Source organism: Leptidea sinapis, chromosome 22 (genome assembly GCF_905404315.1).
Source record: "Leptidea sinapis chromosome 22, ilLepSina1.1, whole genome shotgun sequence".
Taxonomy (NCBI): Eukaryota; Metazoa; Arthropoda; class Insecta; order Lepidoptera; family Pieridae; genus Leptidea; species Leptidea sinapis.
Window position 1 is genome coordinate 2,558,818 of NC_066286.1, and position 25,170 is coordinate 2,583,987.

Consider the following 25,170-nt stretch of genomic DNA (forward strand, 5'->3'; position numbering starts at 1 on the left):
CACTGAACTCCTCTTAGACGGCTGGACCGATTTTGATGAAACTTTCTGTGTGTCTTCAGGTGGATTCGAGAATGGTTTAGATTCACAATTAAACTACATCCTAGTCGGGTCCACTAGTATATATATATATATATATAGATAACATCCTAGTGATGACGTCATCGACATCAGGGACACCAGAAACGTAGTAATGGGCAGGTTGTCAGGTAATCGTGCTGTTTGTGACGTCTTTTGTTATTATGAAATAACTTGTTTCTCCTCTTCTCTAAGTTTCGAAAGCTTAATACATTTCATGGCAACGGGAATTATAAAACATTCTTTACAATTTCTTTCGAAGCACTTGTTGCTGTAGTCGCGACGACCGCCTTCTTGAAGGTATCTACTGAAAATCAGTGTTGGGTGATACCCAACTAATATGCTGAGTAGCAAACCTTTTTCGGACATAACACTCCACACACCAGATAATAATGTTGATCTAGAATAAGTCTTGTGATATGTATATTATAATCGTAATTATTAAGATTAGTTTTTCATATTTTGTTCATATTATTTGTATTTTGTTAATGTTTACCTGTATTTGTAGTTTTTGCTCCAAATAAAGATATATGAATTAAACAAATATATAATTACACACTTAATCAGTGAGAGGCTCCTTTGCACAGGATGCCGGCTTGATTATGGGTACCTCAACGGCGCCTATTTCTGCCGTGAAGCAGTAATATGTCAAAATTACTGTGTTTCGGTCTGAAGGGCGCCATAGCTAGTGAAATTACTGGGCAAATGAGACTTAACATCTTATGTCTCGAGGTGACGAGCGCAGTTGTAGTGCCGCTCAGAATAATTGGTGTGTTTCAAGAATCCTGAGCGACACTGCATTGTAATGGGCAGGGCGTATCAGTAACCATCAGCTGAACGTCCTGCTCGTCTCGTCTCTTATTTTCATAAAAAAAGATATAAGTACTTACTTACAATATTTTAACGCAATTAGGTACTATAGAATTTGTAATTTTGATTACAATCTTCGATCTAACGAAATATTGCCATGTCAACTTTAAGAAATCTAACATTGACAAAAAGCTACCAAAAAATGTAGGTACTAACGTCGTTATGGGGTACGGTTTTTGTGTCTTGTCTAAGACCGTGACGGCAGGGGGTCGCCGAGGGCTGGGGCCGGGGGTTCAGGGGGCTGATGAGACCACCCCCAGGCCCTGAGCGAGAAAAATGAGTTAGAAAGATGCGGCGTGCGATTGTACCGCGCTCCTTTGTGCTATACATTTGTCCGAACGAGGAATCAATCATGGATTTATCTAGCCGTATCTTGTGACTATTTTTAAGTCAAGTACGTTACGTGCAAAGTACCAACCGCACCACGTAGACGTCTGGCATTCCACAACAGCGCGTTTCGTTAGAAATTTCTTGCCTCGCACAGCCACTCTGTGGAATCAATTACCGGCTGCGGTTTTCCCGAACAGATACGACTTAGGGACCTTCAAGAAAAAAGCATACTCCCACCGTAAAGGCCGGCAACGCATTTTTTGACACACCTGATGTTGCGGATGGCCATGGGCGGTTGCCTGATAATTTGTGGCCGATCTTTATTTGCCAATGTGTTAGCTGGTTTAACCTCCTGTTTGCTGCGATATCGTTTAGTACTCTGTTATAAAGTTAGCACACATGACATTAATTCCAGTGGGAGGCTTCTTTCAGCAGGATGCCGGCTAGAATATGAGTACCACAGCGGCGCCTTTCTGCCGTGAGACAGTAATGTGTTTAATACATTACTGTTTCGGTCTGAAGGGCGCCGTAGCTGGTAAAATTACTGGGCAAATGAGGCTTACATCTTATGTTTAGAATTTTTGGGTTTTACAAGAATCCTGAGCGAGACTGCATTGTTATGGACAGGTCGTATTAATTACCACCAGTGGTCCTGCTCGTCTCGTATCTTATTTTCATTAAAAAAAAAACTAATCGCAAGAGTTACAGTTTACGACTTGTCAATCAAAATCGGTTACAGTCACAAAATATTCGCTTACCTTTTAAACTGTATCTTATATAGAAGACGTGTTTCTCTCTTGCACACATTTTTTGTCATGACGCTAGACGCTATATTGTAAGTATTTCGTTACCTATAAGATCCAGAACCTTAAAAAATTTCATTCAAAATTCGCCAACCGTATGATCTATTCATGATTTGAACATTTATAATTCTTTTTGAAGTCACTTCTAATATTAGCACCGCTACGTAAACAAATGGCGCTCTGAAAGAGAAGAAGCGGCGCAAGAAACTCCCCCAGAGTTCTTTTTTGCGTTTTGTAACAGTACAATATTTTATTGAAAAAAGTCATTGTTATTGCTATAAATTAACCATAATCTAGTCCCGGGCTGTCCGATCACTTAGATATTCAGCTGTCGAGTAGTAGGACTTACGACAGGTCATTTTTCATAAACATTTATTATAAAAATAAAAGCTATGCCTAGTTTTGGGCAACATAATTTGTGTAAGAGTGTGTCAATATTCAATATTCAATATATATAATGCCTGAACAGTGACTGAGTTTTTATTACAGAAGTGTATAATATATACATTTACCCTTAAAGGAATTACGTATCTTATGAAGTTTACTAGAATTAGTAACAAGAAATCCCATTATTTCTAGTGTTATAATAATGAAAATCACTATTAACAGCAAAAAGGTGACGATTTTTGTGAACGTATATTAAATTTTCACAAATGTACTGACAATGAGCAGTCATAATATATAAATTAATATTCAATTCCTCGGCTACAAAGGCATTGCTGCGGGAGGCTTGCGAAACTTTCAGGCATAGCCTCCGTCGGTTATGTTTCTGAATGTAATCGAGAGGAAAAATTTCGTGGCTTACTGTTCTATAACTTTGTTGGTAATTGTTTGCTTAAAACAAAACGTGCCAAACTTTCCGACTACAACCATTTCACAAACTTTACTGAGGCATTTGAAAAGCCAACTGCCAGTGGTTAGATGGGGTATATTATTGGGTAAATTAAAATTAAGGAAAATGAATAGCATCTTTGCACATTATGGCTACCACAACGGCGCCTATTTCTGCCGTGAAGCAGTAATGTGTAAACATTACTGTGTTTCGGTCTGAAGGGTGCCGTAGCTAGTTAAATTACTGGGCAAAGGAGACTTAACATCTTATGTCTCAAGGAGACGAGCGCAATTGTAGTGGCGCTCAGAATTTTGGGTTTTTCAAGAATCCTCCGCGGAACTACATTCACGTAATGGGCAGGGCGTATCAATTACATATTTTTTTTTATTAAAACTGAATTATTGAATGTTGTTTATTTTTCAAAATAAATACTGTTTATAGCGTGCCGAGCACTTCACTTCAGAGGAAACATCGAAGAAATAGCAAGATAGAGAAGGTAAGTGAATCTATTATTTCTGTAACTGATTTTGATTGACAACAGTCGTAAACAGTCAGACATGATTGACATTAGCTTCTACTTGGCTTCTACTTTTCTGGGAGAAATATATATGTATATATTATATGGCTCATTTATACAGAGACAGCTAAATAAAGATTGATAAAAATGAATAAATATCATATATAATGTTCAAATTTTCAAAACTGACCGGAAAGTTAACCTTCTTACAAATTTTAGTTATTTTAACATGAACGTTTCTCATTTAGTGTTCATAGATTTGTACCTAGAATAATGTATTGGTAATAGCACTTTGGTGTATTGCAAACAAAATTAATTGAGTAAAATAAATCTTACCTTGTCATCGATCGCTAAACGTTCTTGATACGCCATAGTCTTCATATGCTTCAGATACGCTGTTGTGATTGGAACAGTATAGTCAACATCATCGCTGTAGTACGCCCCCACGTCTGGTCTCCAGGGCTTCGACAGCCTTCCATATGTATTCGGTTGATCAGAACTTGAAGGTAACAACTTCTTTCTGGGCGGAGACGACTTATAACTACTCGGAGGATCTCTCGACGTCAAATTCGCAACGTCTAACGGATTATACTTCTTAACTTCTACTTTATCTCCTTCACTTTCTGGTTGCCTGGTACTATCGTTCGAAGAGTCTTCTTTTTCTTTCAGTTCTTCTTCTTTCTGATGTGGACTTTCAGGTTTAACATCCTCAACGTCAATCAAGCTGTCGTCCTTATCAATTTCTGGATCAGTTCTGCTGGGCTCCGCTTCTCTGAAAGGTTCGACAGATGGGCTTCTGTGAAAGAGTGTCGCTGCGTCATAGCCCCTCTTCGGCGTCAGTTCTATATACGTTGGTTCCTCGTCAGCTTCAGTTTGCTTGGGGCTTTCGACTTTCTTTAAAGGTTGGAGATCTGTGTAGTCGTACTTTGGTTCAAATGAATAGTTTTGTGCGGCGTCTATTTCTGATTCCCAGTTCCTTGCGTAGTCTGGTGGGCAGTGTGGTAGGAACGGCAGGTAGGTTGGATGTCTGGTTGGGGAGGGCGATGGGGTCGGCAGGGGGGGAGGTGAGGCGCTCCTGGGTCGCCGGGCGCACTCGGCACATCCTGTTAGGAAGCGCGTGACTGCTTCCCGAGGGAGGAAAGCGTACGTCTCTGTTATCTGGAACAAAAACACAAACTTGTATTATTTATTCGAAGAAAACATTTCCTCAAGTATTTTCTTATGTTTTACGCATGTCATGACCAAAGTTTAGTTTTTGTGTCTTAAGCTGTCAAATCAAAAAGATTCGATGATAATAGCAAGGATAGCGTGGCTAACTTTTTAATTCGTTGAAACTTTTAAACTATTTCAAGCCGACGTCAAAAGCAAGAGGAACCGTTGGAACATTTCTCGAGAAATTTTTATTTAAGTTTTTTAATGTCCTTTCAATATTCTGTGATCATACTAAAAATTTTAGTGATAAATAAGTTCCGACTTTGCCTTAAAGTTTTGTCAATTTGCTCAGAAGTAGAAAAATATTATTATTTATTACTCGCCTTGTTGGTTAATCTATAATAATATTATAAAGCTGCAGTGTTTGTTTGTTTGAACGCGCTAATCTCTGGTACTAGTGGTCCGATTTGAATGATTCTTTCAGTGTTGGGTAGTCCATTTATCGAGGAAGGCTATAGGCTATGTTTTTTTCCAAAATTAGGGATACGTAATAAAATTGCTATTTTGTAACACAAGGTGTAAAATCGAAAACCTATTTTTGCGTGCGCTGCAAAAACTATTGACAATAGAACAAAATGATGTACAGGCTATAATATAGGCAATATTTTATTACTTATAAAACTATCGCGTGAATTATACTTTATATGGCAAAACAACGTTTGCCGGGTCAGTTAGTGGTCTATATAAATTGTAAGAATTAAAATGAGATTTTTGTTACAGCGCCATCTACCGATGTTGAGTTGTAGCAACTGAAGTATTGAAATTGAAAATAGAAGAGGCTCTGAACCTGTATGTTGTGGTGAGGTTCTCAACTTGGAAGCTGTTTTACAAAGTGTTATTTGTATACGCCACTAGATGGCTCGAATTAATAAACAATGAACTAAGTAAAGTAGTCTGACGAAAGTAGTTCATTTCACTTCATTTTATCTAGTTTGTTTAAATAAATAGTAATTTAGTAACTATATGTATTTAACTTACCGTTCTATAAGTTCGTTTCTGTCCCGCATGTTTTCCAGGCCTTCCTTCAAGTTCCACATGAACAGTGTATATTATATCGAAGAAATTTTCCACAATCGCAACTTTCCTGTACACTGGTTCTTGGTTTTGTGCATTCTGAAACAATTTAAATAATTATTTATTTACATCTTCGTTGTAGAATAATGTTTACATAAAAGATAAAACTTTATTATTTTAATGTTATTAATTGCTTAATTTTACAATGATTAATCTTATAGCTCTAGGACAATCGTTTTAATATTTTAGTTGTTCAGAACAAATTGTAGTAGGTAGTCTTCCTAGAATAGCTTCATTTTATACGTAAAACAGTACCTATCTATTTGTACTCTGTGCGTAAAACAAATATGTTGAAGAAACTATTTTTTTAATTGCCACATTTTTTTGGTTCTCCTACTCAACGCTAGATGGCTCTAGTGTAGAAGAGAAACTAAGTAGCACAACTCTGAGTGCACACTGTGAGTGGGGTTTTTAGGAACACTAAATGAGGCTCAATTGTAAATTGCTATAGTAGACTATAAGTAATATAGTATAAATATTTTAATTAATACAGTAATTTGAGAAAAAAAATAGGAACACTCCAAGTATTTTTACTATTTACGTACTGGGCTAGATACTGGATAGAATAGAGGTGTACCTATATTGTTTTATTTTGATTGTATTCGATAGGGTACAAACAACATTAATAAATTTCAAAACATTAGTGATTATTTTCAAAGGAAAACCAGTGCTTCTTGCCTCCAAATTTAATATTGTGATTTCGAGAGGTCGAGGACGTACCTACCCTTTTTTCTATTGTATTATGATTATATGGAATGGTTGCGGTTCTAAGATAACTAACTAGGCTAACCCCTATTATTAACGAATTGTATTAGTAATGTAGCCGATGATTGACTGTAAAATGTAATGGTTTCATTTTACTAGTACAAATATGTTAAAATAATAATGAAAATAATCTGAGAATTTTTCAGTCAGTCAGTCGATGTTCAGCGCAGCTTCAATTAAGTGATTAGCTTTAATTTACCAGGCATACATAAATCAGTAGTAAGTAGGTACTAGGTAACAGGGATAGCAGCGGAACGGATGTCGTTGTCAAGCCATTCGAGGAACGAATAAAGTGGCCCGAGGCAGGACTAATGGCCGCGGCAATTACTGGTAGTGGCCCGGCTCGAGACTCGAGTGTCGAGACGAGAGCCCAGTCTACGCTAGGGATGAGACGCAATCGCGATGTTAAATGACGCTTCTTTATAGAACCACTAGCTAGTGTTTCGCGAGTAACACTACTAATTACGTATACTAAAAATTATCACCTCCATCATTTTCTTATGTCCTGGTATTAAATATTATATTTGTTGTTAAGCGAAATAAAAAAAAATTGGCTGCTAAGAGAACTGTACACACACACGAGCGACAATCCAGAATACACGTTTAGGCCTCAATTTATGAACCTCCGTGGAATAATAATTTTGACAGTGCGTCGATAAAATTTTGGAGTCATCATTGTAATCTTCAACAGTAAGTATTTCCTGGACGAAAAAAATTTGTTGTGATTTCTTTTGTACTGTAAAATATAATCAGATATTTGTACCATTCCCACACACTAATAGAAATAATAACTTCAAGACAGCCCATATACCCACATATTACAAAACACAGGTACGGCAACGTAATTTTACTATAAATCCCATATTTGGTCTGGTGTATCCCAGTATATCAACTCCAACCATTTGACCCTGTGCAACACAGAGCTTCGTACTGTCGGCGATCCAATACTCTGTGACCAGCCCGTTTGCTTGGTGTTGTGTTGCGACGTCGATTCATTATGTATCTGTTACCATGTTTTTTTATGGATAGTGTTCCAAAAATCTGTATTACCTTACCCCTGCCGCCAAAATAATCTATTGCACCACACCCACAACCTAAGATAACATCCGCAACGGTGCAGTTTACAATAAACTTTATTCCAATTTGAACCAAACTGTGAATGCCCTTCCTGGGTACGTGTTTGTAGGCTGACAACATCCGTGGCAGTCATCTGATGATTAAAACTTACCATAAAGTAACGTGTTACGTTAAAAATCATGGCAATCAAGAACATAACCCAATTATACACAACTACGATACTCGGTTGATGTCCGCTGGTAAGTTCGAGGTTCCTAAAATCAATAACTACTACGGAGATAGGACTTTGAAAAAACGCCTACGTTATCTATTAAACAGCTTGCCTGAGGACATCCGACTAGAAACCAGTAAAAGAAAATTTAAAAGTAAACTTAAGAAATATTTATTGTCAACACTGCCTTAAAATTAAAATTAGATTTTTTATTATATTTTTTATCAATATTTGTTAATTACACTTGTATAAAATCAATGTTCTAATAAGCATTAATGTATTATAAGAGACTTGATCCTGCAGACAAACTGTCCAAACAGTTTTGCGGTTAGCTTTTAAGATTATTTCTGTAAATGATTAATTATATAAATAATAAAAAAAACATCAGATCAAAAACACCTTCGAACATATAATGTATCTACGCGATTTAAAAAGAATCAAACAGTTAATGGACCACATGTTTTGCCACAGAAAGTGTTGCCAAAAGCGTATTCGCCTTATGCCCGACGCCGAATTCTAGTAATAGCTAGTCGCCTCAACCTAAGTAGGATAATAAATCAAATCAAATCAAAATCTCTTTATTGCATTTAGATTTCAAAGAAAATCGTTTGCACGTCATACGAAATTAAACGAAAATAACCATATTTTTAATACTTGTAACAAAAATTTAGTTCTAAGATATGCATAATATTCATTTTTCAAAACTAGATAATATATACTACTCGTAAACACTGAAGTAGAAAGAAAGTTACAGTATATTAAAATGGTTAAAAAAATTCTGAATGTAACTATTTCATATTCGTTCTAGCTCCATACTAGATTATTATTTTGAAATAAACTTTACGTTATTGTATATATTGGGAATTTAATTTTCTAGAAAGCAGCATTATTTGAAAAAAAAAAGAATTTTTAATCTAATATATAAAATTCTCGTGTCCATGGTGTTAAACATTGAACTCCTCCGAAACGGCTTGACCGATTCTCATGAAATTTTGAGTGCATATTGGGTAGGTCTGATTTAATTTGTTTGACATATTTTTTTTATTTGTTTGATAATGAGTCAGCATTAAAAAATACATACAACTTCAAATTTTCACCCATCTACGATCAACACTTTTGTATCGCGATTTTAATATCGGCAATACAACGTTTGCTGGGTCCGCTAGTAATATATATATATAAGATTTCCACGTATATAGCCACTCATCACGATATCTCTGGAACCATAAGGCGTAGAGACTTGAAATTTGGTAGGAATATTCCTTTCGCCGAGGGAAGGTCAGCTAAGAATGGAATTTACGAAATTCTACCAGCAAGAGTTTTTTTTATTATAAACAGAACAACGTCTGTCGGGGCAGCTAGTGTTTAAATAAACAAAAACTACAAATCCAAATAACTCCGCGCGTGTTCTCAGTGCCACGCGCTCATCTTTAAGAAACGAAATTGCATTTTTGTTCTGCCATATGAGTCCTTTTTTTATGGAAAAGGAGGACAAACGAGCGTACGGGTCACCTGGTGTTAAGTGATCACCGCCACCCACATTCTCGTGCAACACCAGAGGAATCACAAGAGCGTCGCTGGCCTTTAAGAAAGGCTTTTTTTAAAGGTACCCATGTCGTATCGTCCCGGAAACACCGCACAAGGAAGCTCATTCCACAGCATTGTAATATGTGGAAGAAAGCACTGTGGAGGACCGCCACACATCACGATGGTGGGGATGATATCCTAACTTATGGCGTGTCGTGCGTAGGTGGACTTCGGCGGCAGGAATCAGTTAAAACAGCTCTTCGGAACAAATTCGTGACAAATTCGGTGGAAGACACTCTTAAATACCATCCTTACAGTCTATATGTGTGGCATCATTCATCATGAGTTTCTTAAAAAACTTTGAAACTTCCTTTCAAAGTTTGTTACGAATTCTATCCCGGAGAAGCGCGTATAACTTCCTCAAAAGGCTAAATCTACCAAATTGCAGCGTAGATTGAGAGCCCCTTGGTAGATTGGTTAGTATAATATATATACTTGTCTGCCTATGTAGCCTATTTTAAGTCCCGTCACACATGAGCGTATTTTTAAAGTTTTTAGGGTTTCGTAGCCAAATGGCAAAAAACGGAATCCTTATAGATTCGTCATGTCTGTCTGTCTGTCTGTACGTGTATGTCACAGCCACATTTTTCCTAAACTATAAGAACTATGCCGTTGAAAGTTGGTAAATAGATGTATTCTGTGAACCGCATTAACATTTTCACAAAAAAATAGAAAAATTAATAATAAATTTTGGGAGTTAGAAATTAAACTCAAAAAAATTTTTGTATATATTTATATATTGAGGTTTCTAATACTTAACATTTTCTAAACTGAATAGTTTGCGCGAGAGACACTTCCAAAGTGGTAAAATGTGTGCACTCCTGTAACTTCTAAAATAAGAGAATGATAAAAAAATAAAAAATATATGATGTACATAACCATGCAAACTTTCACCGAAAATTGGTTTGTACGAGATCTATTTAGTAGTTTTTTTTTAATATGTCATAATGGTTTACCAATCAATAACTTAATTAAAAAAAAAAACACTATTATTAAAACATCGATCAAAGTTACAACGAACTCCAAGAACTTTTGTATTATGTTACGTGTTGCTTCGGAACCCTTCATGGATGAGTCCGACTCGCAATGGCCGCATTTTATTATAATATCTATGTGATCGAATGAAACATCAAGCATAGGCTTGAGCAATCAATACAGAGACAATATCATTTGAGTCTTAATACATCACAAGATTACCTAAGGCGAAGCGGAATACGATATAACTCCACATCAGTCTCAGTCAAACTGACACTTAAGTTGTACTGTCTTATATGTCATAGCTGACCCGGCAAACGTTATTTTGCCATATAAAGTATAATTCACGCGATAGTTTTATAAGTAATAAAATATTGCCTATATTATAGCCTGTACATCATTTTGTTCTATTGTCAATAGTTTTTGCAGCGCACGCAAAAATAGGATTTCGATTTTACAGCTTGTGTTACAAAATAGCAATTTTATTACGGATCCCTAATTTTGAAAAAAAAACATAGCCTATAGCCTTCCTCGATAAATGCACTACCCAACACTGAAAGAATCATTCAAATCGGACCAGTAGTACAAGAGATTAGCGCGTTCAAACAAACACTGCAACTTTATATATTAGTAAGTATAGATTAATTACATCGACTTTCAACTCTTTTGTCAGGAACATAACTATAAGTACAAGTGCACTATTGCTATTAAAAACTGCTCAATGCCAAATTATATGATAATAGAATTTAATTAAAGTTGGATATAAGTTTCTATAATCAATATATGGCAGAATCGATATATTTAATCAAATAGTGATGTACTTAGCACTCACAATATCGACATTTCTGGGTGAGAGAACCGATAATGAGTCAGTCGGGCGCAGCGCCGCGTCATGTCGCCTCGCCGCGCCGTTTACAATCACCCACCCACCACGCTAGTGATGTCCAAATTGATATCGACATACATAAAAATTCTCTTTTTTATCAAAATGTTGTGATTTTTATTGACTGTAAATTTCGTTTATATTTTATGTCTCGTGCCAGAATTTGGAGAGTCAACATGTCCTGAAAACATGTCCGAAACACTCGCGAACATTTGGATGTATTTGAATTTCCGCAAAATAATGCCTTATTTAATAAATTTTCTCTTTCATAATAATATTATGATGGCAAATGCAATATCTGTTAGTTTCAAGGCAGTACATGTAGAAAGAAACAATACTATTGAATGATTTTACGAGTAACTATTTCGACAAAGGAACGCAATTTCAATAAACTAGAAATATAACAAGTGTCTTGCCAATTAACGTTGTCAAAATCGATAATATTTAAGATAAGTGATAGTTTTATAATAATAATAAAATTATGTATAACAAGCAAAAATTTTGAACATTTTGGAATTATAAATTTAGTCTAGTATATATATTTAAATAAACTTTTGTTATGCATCACTTGCCAATTTTATTGATTTTAACATCTCTAAGATCTTACCTGTTATGTTTTGTATCGCAAAAATTATTCTTGTTTATATAAAGAACGTTGTTTTGTCCTAAGACGAAGATTATCAATATATTTCCTATTTCCACATTTGCAATATTTAATTTTATATTAAATATATGATTAATGATATTAATATTATTATTAATACATATAATACTACGACAAATACAATTTATGACACATTCAAAATAATTTTAAAATAAATCAAGAATCGATATCGATAAAAATAATACATTAGAGTAGCCTCACTGGGTCGGTTCGCCGCGCATTAATCAGCCCGTGTCCCGGCACGCTGCCGCTCCCCGCGCCCCGCGTCCCGCTCGTGAGCAACCAACCCATCAACATGCCGCCGCCAGGGCTGTCACGCGCTGTCTCATATTATATTTTTAAATATTTTTACTGATAATTATCACAAGATGATTTTGTAGGGCAATTAAATAGAATTGCTCGTATAAAGTGTAAAATAAATAAAATTGTGAGTACGAGAGAGATAGATCATTTTAAGTAATAATTAAGGTGACGGGCGCAACGTGATTTTATCAGGGTCGTAACGCTTTGTTTCAAGTTGACATCTTATGGGTATAAATATCAGGTCAGATATTTTTAAACAATACATATAATGTACAATCGTCACCTTGAGACATAAAATATTGCCCCATTTGCCCAGTAATTTCACTAGCAACGGCGCCCTTTAGACCTAAACACAATAATGCTTTCACATTACTGATTCACGGCAGAAAAAGGCGCCGTTGTGGCACGCATAATCTAGCCGGCATTCTGGACAAAGGAGCCTCCCACTGGTAGAAGGTAGTAATATGTTTGTACCTAACTAAAAAATAAAAAAATGATGTACAAGTTTAAAAGTTTGCTGTTATTTAACACTTTTAAGTTGGGTAACTTACTATAGGACCTATTATATTACGCGGAAATTGATTCAGGATAGGTAATCCATTCCACACAAGTAGCAAATAAAACGCAAGACAACACCGTTACAAAGAAAAATAGTAAGAAATATAAGTTTTTTTTTATGAGAATAAGGGACGAGATCAGCACGTCGTTCACGGTTCAGCTGATGGTAATTGACACGCCCTACACATTTCAATGCAGTGCCCCTCAGGATTATTGAAAAACCAAAAGTTCTGAGCGGCACGACTATGCGCTCGTTACCTTGTGAATTATATGTTAAGTCTCATTTGCCTAGTAATTTCTCTAGCTACGGCGCCCTTCAGACCGAGACACAGTAATGTTTACACATTACTGCTTCACTGCAGGCAAAATAGGCGCCTTTGTGGTACCTATTATCTAGCAGGCATCCTGAGCAAAGGAGTCTTCCACTGGTAGAAAGAATTCATCTTATGACAATTTCAATGAGATGCTTTGTAGGATCATTTTATTGTCCGTCAATCTGTCCGCTTATCTGTCAAGACCTCTCATCCCGGGGACGCGTGGAGGTATCGAAATGAAATTAAAATGATATACTCAAGTCTTCTGTCTCTTGAAGTTGTGAAAAATGAAACTTCTAAGTTAACGTATACGGCCGTTTGTGTTACAAAAACGTTATATTTCGACACTCTCAAGCGAATCAAAATTTATAGGGTAATTTCCGTTGATTTTGAACTTTAAAATTTGGCAAGTAATGCTATCCTACAAGTATTGGGTAAAGTCTGAAAACTCTATTTTTTTTATTAAATCATAAAAACAGGGTCTTTATGTATGGAAGGGTGGTCCAAATTTTTTAATTAAGTTATCCGTGTTATATGTGGTATCGTATGAAAGGGCTTCATTGGCACAAGCTTAAAGATTTTAATTACTTTTATGATGTATAGTTTTTGATGTGTAAAGAGGAATGAAAAAATCATCTTTTCCCTTTAATATGTGTTCAGGTAGGTATCTAAGGAACCCTACACAAATAAGCATTTGGGTCACCTGAACTTCACTACTGCCCACATTCTCGTGCAACACGGGAGCGTTACCGGTGCTTTAGGAATCCCTCGCTTAATAATAGAATTAATCATCAGTTCTGGATTAATATTTAAAACTAGCTGACCCGGCAAACGTTGTTTTGCCATTAAATTATTTTTAGAGTTAGACCGTTTCTTGGATATTGCAACATTACTTTATTTTTCTAAAATAAAAGAATTTTTCTTAAATAGCCTAAGTTGCTCCTTATACATCAGCTACCTGCCAATAAAAGTCCCCTCAAAATCAAACAGACAGACAGACAAAAATTTTTGTTGTATGTGCCGTATATATATTTATATACATGTAGTAAGAAATGGTTTTATTTATTTGTATGTATACAGATGGAACCAATCTCACCTTTTCAAAGAAAATAAGTCAATAAACGTCGAAGTTCTGAGGAAACAAATAAAAAATCCACTCATTAAGAATGTTCTAACATAAATATGTCTTACAGCAACATTGCTATTTTGACAGTATTATCTGTAAAAGTCAACTTGTTTCTGTTCCGGCTAGCTGAGTCAACTTGGTCTCATTAAAATTTATGTTATTCTCTTAAGTATACTGCAAGTCTTACTGCAAAACCACCATTTTATTGTACATACACCATTGTGTATACACGAGACGTGAAGTTATTAAGACTTTAATTTTTTTATGCGGACTAAAAATCAATGGTGAAGGGCGGTAATTACATTTCGAGTATATACATATATCTTTTAAGTATGATCTATGTGGACAAAAGCATTATATAAAAAAAATCCACGTTTTAGTGTAACTTGGTATTTTATCGAGAATTGCTAAAAGTTAGATGTTTATTTTGTAGTTTAATTTTATTTTTAAAAATGATATAAAAATAAATCAATTTTTTATACGATTTATCAATGTACGAAGATTTTGTTCGTGGTACTTAATAAACCATTAATTGGAGAAGAATTTAACTTATACAACTAATCAACTTAATAAGTTAGCTATAGTTAAGGGCTCCTTCACAGGTCTTGGTATTGTCTCTCATTATCTTCACAGGTATTGATAATGATGCATGGTTCTTGTCTGGTTCTGCACAGGACTACTAAAATTGTATTATATTACTAGCTGACCTAGCAAACGTTGTATTGCCGATATTAAAATCGCGATACAAAAGTAACTGTTGATCGTAGATAGGTGAAATTTTGATCAATTTTGTTTCATAATCAAACAAATTTAAAAAAAAAATGTCAAAAAAATAAAAAAAACAATTTCGTGTGGACCACCCTTAACATTTAGGGGGATGAAAAATAGATGTTGTCCGATTCTCAGACCTACCCAATATGCACTCAAAATTTCATGAGAATCTGTTATGTATTGCCTTACGATGTTATGTATTGCCTTACGATAATTGTAGCCTTACTATAGTTATACATTGATCATTCCTATTATTTACTTTTAATACATAATATTGCTTCTACACTTATTATTTACTCTGAGTACTTAATTATATTCAACATTTATATCGTAATGACTCTGTTTATGTATTTTTCCCAAATCGTAATCAGTACGTAATTAGTAACGACCCTTAGCATTGTTTAATATATTGTTTACTGTTCCCATGTTTAGTTATCTTCAATACATTAGTTAAGTACACTCCTTAGCATAATATAAGCTCTTGCTAGAGCTATAGCAGTTAGTCGATACTTCAATGTCTTAGATATAAGTTGTAAATTGTGAATCATTATAATAAATATTTTTTATAACAAGTTTTCTTCTCGTCACGTAACAAATTTGGCGCAGTCGGTAGGATCTCGCGTGATCCACTTCGTGAAACACGGAAGACGAAACCAACGTACAAACGCAGCGGGACACACATCGCCCATCGCAGAAAACGTACGGTAGCCACAGGCTTTTAAACGTTTCGCCGGACCATGCAGCTCCTGATTTTACTGTTATTGTGGTGAGTGGCTTAACTTGTTGCTCTATTTTCTGATTCCATATCCTCTTGTTTCCTTTTCCTATTAATAATATTATCTACGTATATTATTGTTCAAGTCTAGGCATACTCTTACTTACTACTTCAAACTCAAACGATTTATTAATTTTTGTTATATTACTAACAAAAACATTTCAAAATGAGTAAACCAGAAGTCAAAATCAATGCAGAAGTAGATCTTAAGGTGCTACTACAACTAATTCCTGATTTCGACACGTCACAAAGTTCAGAAGTGTATCGATTCATTCGTTCTTGCGACGCCGCATTCTTGTTAGCCTCCATTCAGCAGCAACAACTTCTTTTAATTTACACATTAAATAAAATTATAGGTCCCGGTTCCTCTGACGTCCATGTTAAGCAATATGTTACTTGGGACGACTTAAAAGCATTATTAAATCCAAAATATTTTCAAACAAAAACTTTAGGTCACTTGACCCTAGAACTACAATCCTTATTTCAAAAACCCAGTGAATCGGTAACGGATTATTTCCTTCGCGTAGACCTATGTAGAAGTAAAATAATTGAAAAACTAACAACAGAAATTTCAGATAATACCCTGGAGGGTCGTAAGACAACTACCGAAGAGATAGCCTTAAATGTGTTTGTAAATGGTCTTAGCTCCGATATAGGTATAATGCTTCGAACTAGGGCTTTTACCAACCTATCAGACGCGGGTAACTTCGCTACACAAGAAGACAAAATTCGGAAAATGAATCTTGCTAGACAGTCTTTATATAGAAATGTATCTAGGCCTGCTATTTCCATACCTTCACCTAACAAAAACTCACAATACAGTTATAACACACCCAAGTCTCAGTTCCAAATAAGTAATATAAAAATTTGCAATTATTGCAAAAAACCTGGCCATCTAATCGCTGAATGTCGAAAAAGAGCCTACAATAACAATTTAAAAAAGAACCACATACATCCCTCAACATTTAGTCACCGTACATTACCTACACAATCACAGGAAAATAACGAACATTCAAAACATATCAATCATTTAAACTCACGAGCGGCCGAGGAGAGGGGCTTATCCTTGGAAACCGCTTTAGTACCCTGCTCCAATGCCCAAACACAGTCTTGGAACCCTGTAATCCAACAGGAACTGAACAACAACCTGGAAAACCTACAACTTTAAAGAAGGTTCAATTATCAAACAAACTAAAATACCCTTCAAATCCAGTCCATCGGGGACAAACCAAAATCATCTTGACCGAAACAGATAAGTCACAAAGTAATGTATATTCACAAACAAATTCAGTCTATCGGAGACAGTTTCGTGATGCATGCACACAAACAGATGACTTGACTAGCCGGTTTCAAAATACTAAATCTGAATGCACAAAATCAACCCAATTCAATACCGAACTCACTAACTCTGAAACAAATTCTAAAAATAATATCTCTCATAACTTACTACCTCATGAAACTCCTAAATCCAATACATACAAATCTAAATCAAGTCAAAATCCCAAATCAAAGAGAATATCTAAATTAAAAATAAACAAAGAAGTTTCACCTGAATCATACAATATTTCCTCACTAAATGTTCCTCCAGAAAATCTTTTACATTGCAAATTTCATATCCATGGCGTACCAGTAACATTATTAGTTGATACCGGTGCCGCTATATCTATCATTAAGAGAGATAAGATAGGTAACAACACGATCAATCCTTCTAATAAAGTTTCAATTATTGGCATCTCTAACTCAAAATCTACAATACAAACTTACGGCACTTCCGAAATTTCTCTTGATGATTTCCCTAAACATAAATTTCACATAGCCGATCTCAATATAATTGCTGACGGTATCCTAGGGAACGACTTTATGTCTCAATTCAATGTTAACATCTATGTCCAATCAAAAACTATGCGAATACGTAATAAGTCTTTTAAACTCTTTTTCCTTGATGAAATACCAAAGAAGGAAGACACTAAACAATTTATAGAACAAAGATCAGAAACAGTTATCAATTGCTATGCTAATCATCTTCCAGACGGTCCTGCTATTGTTGAAAAACAAACAATTGGCGACGATTTGACTATCCCTAATGCACTAGTCAATATTAAAGATAACAAATTCCTAATTACTTGTGTAAACTCCAGCAATCAAAACAAATTCATTTCCGTTCCTTATATCAATGTCAGTTCATTTAATGAACAAACAAACCTAATTAGTTACTCTGTAAACTCCATGAACACAGGAAACAATAACAATTTCTCATCAAAAGAAAAGATTAATAAACTTATTAGACGTGATCACTTAAACGACGAAGAATGTGAATCATTAGATAAGATTGTTTCCAACTATGCAGACATATTTTACACTGAGGGCGACCCCCTAACATTCACGAATCACACCAAGCATTCAATTCCCACAACATCAGAGACACCCATTAATACAAAAACGTATAGATTTCCCTTTGTATACCAACAAGAAGTAAAATCACAGGTAGACAAAATGTTAGATCAAAACATAATACGACCTAGTACATCACCTTGGAGTAGCCCTATTTGGGTAGTGCCCAAAAAGCTAGATGCCTCTGGAAAACAAAAATGGAGAGTTGTTATAGATTATCGTAAGCTCAATGACATTACAATAGGAGATTCATATCCCTTGCCTAATATTACGGATATATTAGATAAATTAGGACACTCAGTATATTTTACGACTCTAGATCTTGCTTCAGGTTTTCATCAAATAGAGCTTAACCCTACAGATATCCCTAAAACCGCATTTAACACACCTTACGGACATTACGAGTTTTTAAGAATGCCATTTGGCTTGAAGAATGCCCCTGCCACGTTCCAAAGGGCAATGGATAGCGTTCTTTATGGTCTTCAAGGTGAACGATGTTTTGTTTACCTTGATGACATTGTAGTTTTTGCATCTAGCCTCCAAGAACATGAGCAGAAACTTAACGAAGTCTTTAGTCGCTTGAGACAACATGGGTTAAAGGTTCAACCAGATAAATGCGAGTTCCTGAGAAAAGAAGTTGCTTATCTCGGTCACATCGTCTCGAGTGAAGGCGTAAAGCCTAATCCTGAAAAGGTTAAGGCCGTCAAAGATTTTCCAATCCCAAAATCATGCAAAGACATAAAATCTTTCCTCGGTCTTGCAGGTTATTACCGCAGATTTATACCAAATTTTAGTAAAATCACTAAACCTATGACGGGTCTTCTAAAAAAGGACGTTCCTTTCATTTGGAGTGTAGAACAACAGCAGGCTTTTGACACGTGCAAAGATATACTCACTACCGTTCCCGTTTTGCAATATCCAGATTTTAGCAAGGAATTCGTATTAACAACCGATGCCTCTATTCATGCAATTGGAGCAATACTTTCTCAAGGTGAAATTGGTAAAGATTTGCCAATCGCGTACGCTTCTCGTACTCTCAACAAAGCAGAATCCAACTATTCAACAATTGAACGCGAATTACTAGCAATCGTATGGGCAGTAAAACACTTTCGCCCCTATTTGTTTGGTAGAAGATTCAAAATTGTGACTGATCATAAACCTCTTACCTGGCTTTTTTCAATCAAAGACCCAGGTAGCCGTCTTGTTCGCTGGAGACTGAAATTAGAAGAGTATGATTATGAAATCATCTATAAAGCCGGTAAAATCAATACCAATGCTGACGCGCTCTCACGACCACCAATTTTTAACACCAACACAATTGATCACAAGATCAATACTTCAGATCCAAAAATCACTTCCGAAGATTATCTACAAACTAATTACGAGCGTTTCTCCGAAATCTCATCTCATAATCTCGATACCCCAAAACTGAAACTTTCACCAGATAGACTCCTAGACCCCCGACACAAAAACATCTTTGTTCCCATATCCTGTGAACTCTCCGACTTAAACGAGATCTATAAAGAAGCTATAAACTCATGTTCACAAATAAACCCATATCTCGAAAAATCTAGATCTCTTTATGACACCGATCTCTTAATCTCAAATGAAAACCAGAACATATACTTTTCTTGCACACGACCTACACATTTTGATCCTTGGAACTCAGAAAGCTATTTTAAATCTTTAATGTCATGCCTTCAAAGAAACGATATAAAAGTACTTTATGTACCAGATCTCAAAAATGATAAGACATGTAAACTCAACGGAAATGAACAATTACACATAACGGCATATCTAGCCGAATATTTCGATTGTCATATAACAATATGTGAGAATAGAGTCCGTATTCCAAGTCCCGACGAAATTTCGAACATTCTTAAAATGTACCATGATGAACCCCTTTCAGGACACCGCGGTGTCATTGAAACTACACGGAAAATCCGTGATGACTATTTTTGGAAAGGAATGACGAACGATATTAAAAATTATATTGACTCATGTCTTGTCTGCCAACGAAATAAAATTCAAAGAAAATCCTTTCAAGCTCCTATGGTTATAACCTCTCAATCAACTGAACCTTTCGAAAGAGTTTCTATGGACCTAGTTTCTTATTCCGACATAAGCAATAGCAATAATAAGTATGTTCTCACGCTACAGGACGAACTTACAAAATATGTCCAAGCATACCCACTTCCAGACAAAGAAGCTCTTACCGTTGCCAAACAATTAATTCATTTTTGCCAACACTACGGTGTACCTAAACGCTTCCACTCTGACCAAGGCTCTGAATTCATGAATAATGTAATGAAACAACTCATGAAATTCTTGGGGTCCAACCACACGTTTAATACAGCCTATCACCCACAAACCAACGGTGCTCTGGAAAGGTTTCACGCCACATTACGTGATCATATTCGCATGTATCACAACAGAAATCTTAGAAACTGGGATCAAATCATACCATTTGCAATCATGTGTCATAACACTTCTGTTAATAATTCTACAGGCTTTACCCCACACGAACTTCTATTCGGATTTAAACCTCGTCAATTTTATTCAATAAAATCTATTCCAGAATATACAGCATGTGACTACTTAAAGGACTTAAATGAACGCCTGAAGATTGCGAGAGACTCCGCCTTACGTAATGTTCAATCTATGAAGGAAAAAGCCAAAGAGCGTTATGACAGTCAAATCAAAAATATAATTAACTTCCAAATTGGTAGCCAAGTAATGCTCAGAAATCCAAATCCTAACAATCTGGATGCTAAATGGGACGGCCCGTACGAAATAATACGTGTAGGTTTTAATGAAAACTATGTTATTCGAAAAGCCGGCAAAAATCAGCTAGTTCATGCAAATAGATTAAGACCCTTTGCTACCCAAGAAACAATTAGAAACTAATTCATATTTTTATTTTTGTTTATAAATTTTAGACTAATAAAAGTTATATCTTATCATAATTAAATTAATTACAACAAATACGTTGCAGGGCCAGCCATCTCGCAACAGCCCAAAACCTTCCCCCAAAATCCAATTCATTTAACAAATTTATTAATAATCCTTATATCAGTTTCACCATCGGTTCTATTATAAAATTTATATTATATATTATTTTATACAAAACGTACAAATTTATAAAATCTTTTATTATACAATATAGGCTTAAATCAAATAAATTTAACGAGACTGTTTCGTCTCTTTCAGGGCAATCGCCGCTGCCGACACCAATATAAAAATTACCCAACCTTTACCATCTCATTCAAGTTTATTCTTTCTGGAAGAAGGTTCAATTTTTCCTTCAGACGAGTCATGGAAACTTGTCATATATCGAGATCTTAAACCATTATTTATCGCTCATGAATCTCTGCTCCGATTATCTAATAAATTCCAATCTATATCAAATAAACACCCCAACTTCCCCAATGTGCAATCAACAAAATCATATCTAAAAACAAACTTAGGAAAAATCGAAAACCGGTTATCAGAATTAAATATGTATTTAGGTAAAAATTCGAGACAAAAAAGAGAGTTGTTTGATGCCCTAAGTTCTGTTCTTAAATGGCTTATAGGAACACCAGATGCAAGTGATGCGCAAAGATACAACGAATGCATCGATGCACTTGAGAAACGTGAACTAGACCTATCAACACTCATGCAAAAGCAGATTCAAATAACATCATCAACGATCCTAAATTTTAACGAAACTATTTTTAAAATTGCAATCGATGAACAAGTTATAAATGAAAACATAAATCGACTGAACGAGTACATAAATTCCACTGAAACTATTTTATTTGATATTAAATTCAGTGAAGATATCTCTTCAATCTCTCTACAAATTTTAGAATTAGTTACAAATTTAGATAGCGAAATTAATGATTGTCTCTCTAGTATACTATTTGCAAAATCTAATACGATCCACCCTTCAATAATATCTCTTCAAAAACTTTATACAGAACTTCTACTAACAAGCAACTTAAGAACTAACAGACGTCTAGTAGCCCCTGTAATCATAGAAAACATTCATACAATTTTAGATTCCTCCAGATTATCTGCATATGTCTATTCAAATCGGTTAGTTTATGTATTAGAATTTCCATTAGTCCAAAATGAACCTTATACATTATATCATATATACTCTATCCCAATCCAACATCCTAATTCCTCATACCATACCACCATCATCCCAGAGCATACATACCTAGCCACGAACCCTAATGGACAACAGTACATCTCTACGAGCTCACTGGACACATGCAAGACGTATGCTACAAGAAAAAGCGTCTGTACTAAGCTCGCCGTCTACGATTCAGCCGCAAGACCCTTATGTGAAGCACATTTTTTATACAGCGTTACAACCACAATTCCAAGTATATGCACCACAACGACATTCGCTGCCAACATCAATATTTTCCAAGCATTAAACAACAACAAATGGTTATACATATTGTCGAATGATACTCAGTGTGTTCTGCAATGTGAGAAAGAACTCAGCCATCACAAGCTTCATGGAGCTGGAATCTTAACGCTACCTCATCGATGCAAATTGCATACTGGTTACAGCACTCTATCAGCATTCCATTCAACTGAAGAAAACATCACCAGCCCAATCATCATTCCTGATATTAGAACAGAAGACTGCTTCGAAGAAATGAAGAATCTAAAAACTCCAACTCTGCTTCCAATATCAATCAGTGATTTACCATTAGATTCACTAAAGCAAATTAAACACCATCTCGACAAGAACTCCGATGAATTAGAAAAAATAAGATCCCAAAATTTTCTACAAAAGCATCAATCGAGTTTCTCATGGATTTATTTCATTATCGGCATAATAATGCTAACATTTATAACTTTCAAATGCTGTCAACGATGGCCCAATGGTTTTATTAGAACAAATCTACGTCGCCGCCGCAACTCCAGCAATTGTATACAGATCTTCAATAACTGCTTCGACTCATCGTCCCGACGTCGTGCAACACATATAAACGCTGCAATCCCGTTGTCTACGCTAGCTCAACCAACAACATCATGCATCTCTGAAGACGAAGACGACATCCATATGACGACTCCATCGCAAAGATCAGGCGCTAACGCCCAATCTTTGTTCTAAGAGGGGAGGTGTTATGTATTGCCTTACGATGTTATGTATTGCCTTACGATAATTGTAGCCTTACTATAGTTATACATTGATCATTCCTATTATTTACTTTTAATACATAATATTGCTTCTACACTTATTATTTACTCTGAGTACTTAATTATATTCAACATTTATATCGTAATGACTCTGTTTATGTATTTTTCCCAAATCGTAATCAGTACGTAATTAGTAACGACCCTTAGCATTGTTTAATATATTGTTTACTGTTCCCATGTTTAGTTATCTTCAATACATTAGTTAAGTACACTCCTTAGCATAATATAAGCTCTTGCTAGAGCTATAGCAGTTAGTCGATACTTCAATGTCTTAGATATAAGTTGTAAATTGTGAATCATTATAATAAATATTTTTTATAACAAGTTTTCTTCTCGTCACGTAACAAATCTGTCAAGCCGTTTCGGAGGAGTTCGGTCCCGCACACCGTGACACGAGAATGTTATATATTAGATAATAAATAGGCTAAGTTGTGAATTGATTTAAAAGATGGGCTGAGAGTTTCTTATCAGTTCTTCTCTCCATGTCAAAGGTCCTTGACGAACTGAAGTGTGGTTGCATAAAAAGGCATAAAAGGCATTGATTTTCTCAATATTGATTCATTTAGAGTTCTTTTTGATGTCATTTCCAATATACTAGACACTACTACGGCTTCGGAAACAAATGGCGCTCTGAGAGAGAAGAAGCGGCGCAAGAAACTCTCCCAGCGTTCCTGTTTTTTGCGCTCCTATTAATCAATTATACAATATTGTACTGTCATTGCTATGGCTATAAATTAAATCTAGTCCCAGGCTGTCGGATCACTTAGATATTCAACTGTGAAGAAGTAGGATTTACAATATTTTTGGACAAAGCTATTTTTTAATAAAACATTTAAATTTATTTATAGATAATGCCTGAGCATTGGCTGGGATTTTATTATAAAAGTGTATACATTTACCTTTAAAGCTATTCTGTATCTTATGAAGGCTACTAGAATTAGTTACAAGCAATCCCTTATATCTAGTGAAATAATAATGAAAATCACTATTAAGAGCAAAATAGTGAAGACTTTTGTGAACGTATATTAAATTTTTATAAATGTACTGACAATGAAAATGCTATGAAATATGTTAAGTTATTGTCACTCCCTATGGTAAATAAATGTTTATATTTCAACTTACGGGTTTTTTGTAATACATGGGGCACACAAAGAAGTGGCTAACCCAATGTAAAGTGAAAACCAGTCACTGATATCTGTAATACCATAGGGTTGATTCCCGCTAGGACCAATTTTTTTCACTTCTAGCAATTAAGTCCGTTCGACGCAATGCAAGTATCTCCCACGGGAAATAATGTCAGTAAGATCTTCAAGTCAATAAAATTATGCCATAATGTCAAAGGAAGCAAGCCACGATGCGGGTTCGAGTCCCGCATGGATACTGAAGTCGACTAAACCACAGCGATATTTATGTTACCTCTGATATAAATATATATGACAATATTTTTTGATGACGAAATTTAAATAAAGAACTAATACCAAAATATTAAAATTTATTTATTTCGACATTCTCTAACTTCGCATTTAGCATTGTCAATGGCGACGAAAATAATCAACATATTGTTAATCTATTTATTTTAATCAAATCAAATTAAAAATATTTTAAGTACGAGTAAGAAACTCTAAGGTTGCTCTTTTAAAAACAGATAAGGTGTTACAAGTTCTTATTTTTAATGCAATTTACAAATCATTTCAATATAAGCAAATTGGTGGTACAAAAGTCAATGTCAAATACTAACCCCCTTAATTCATAATAGTCTGCTAACTTAAAGCATTGCTAATCCTCACTCTGTCTTCTTCTATTGACCTAAGTCAAAATGAGAAAAAAACACTCCTAAGCGGCTGTTTAAAGT

The 25,170-nt window shown here is 35.2% G+C and overlaps 1 protein-coding gene across 3 annotated transcripts in view; it reads right to left on the reverse strand.

Annotated features, from left to right (window-relative positions):
- The window catches only part of LOC126970968 (nucleolar protein 4-like), a 197,495-nt gene that overhangs the window by 102,223 nt on the left and 70,102 nt on the right, over positions 1–25,170 (reverse strand). For all 3 annotated transcript variants that reach the window (XM_050817122.1, XM_050817121.1, XM_050817120.1), the window contains exons 2-3: positions 5,618–5,752; positions 3,764–4,585 (exon numbers count right to left, since the gene is read on the reverse strand). In XM_050817122.1, the coding sequence (XP_050673079.1) occupies positions 3,764–4,585; positions 5,618–5,752 (957 nt within the window). The remainder of the gene's footprint in view (positions 1–3,763; positions 4,586–5,617; positions 5,753–25,170) is intronic.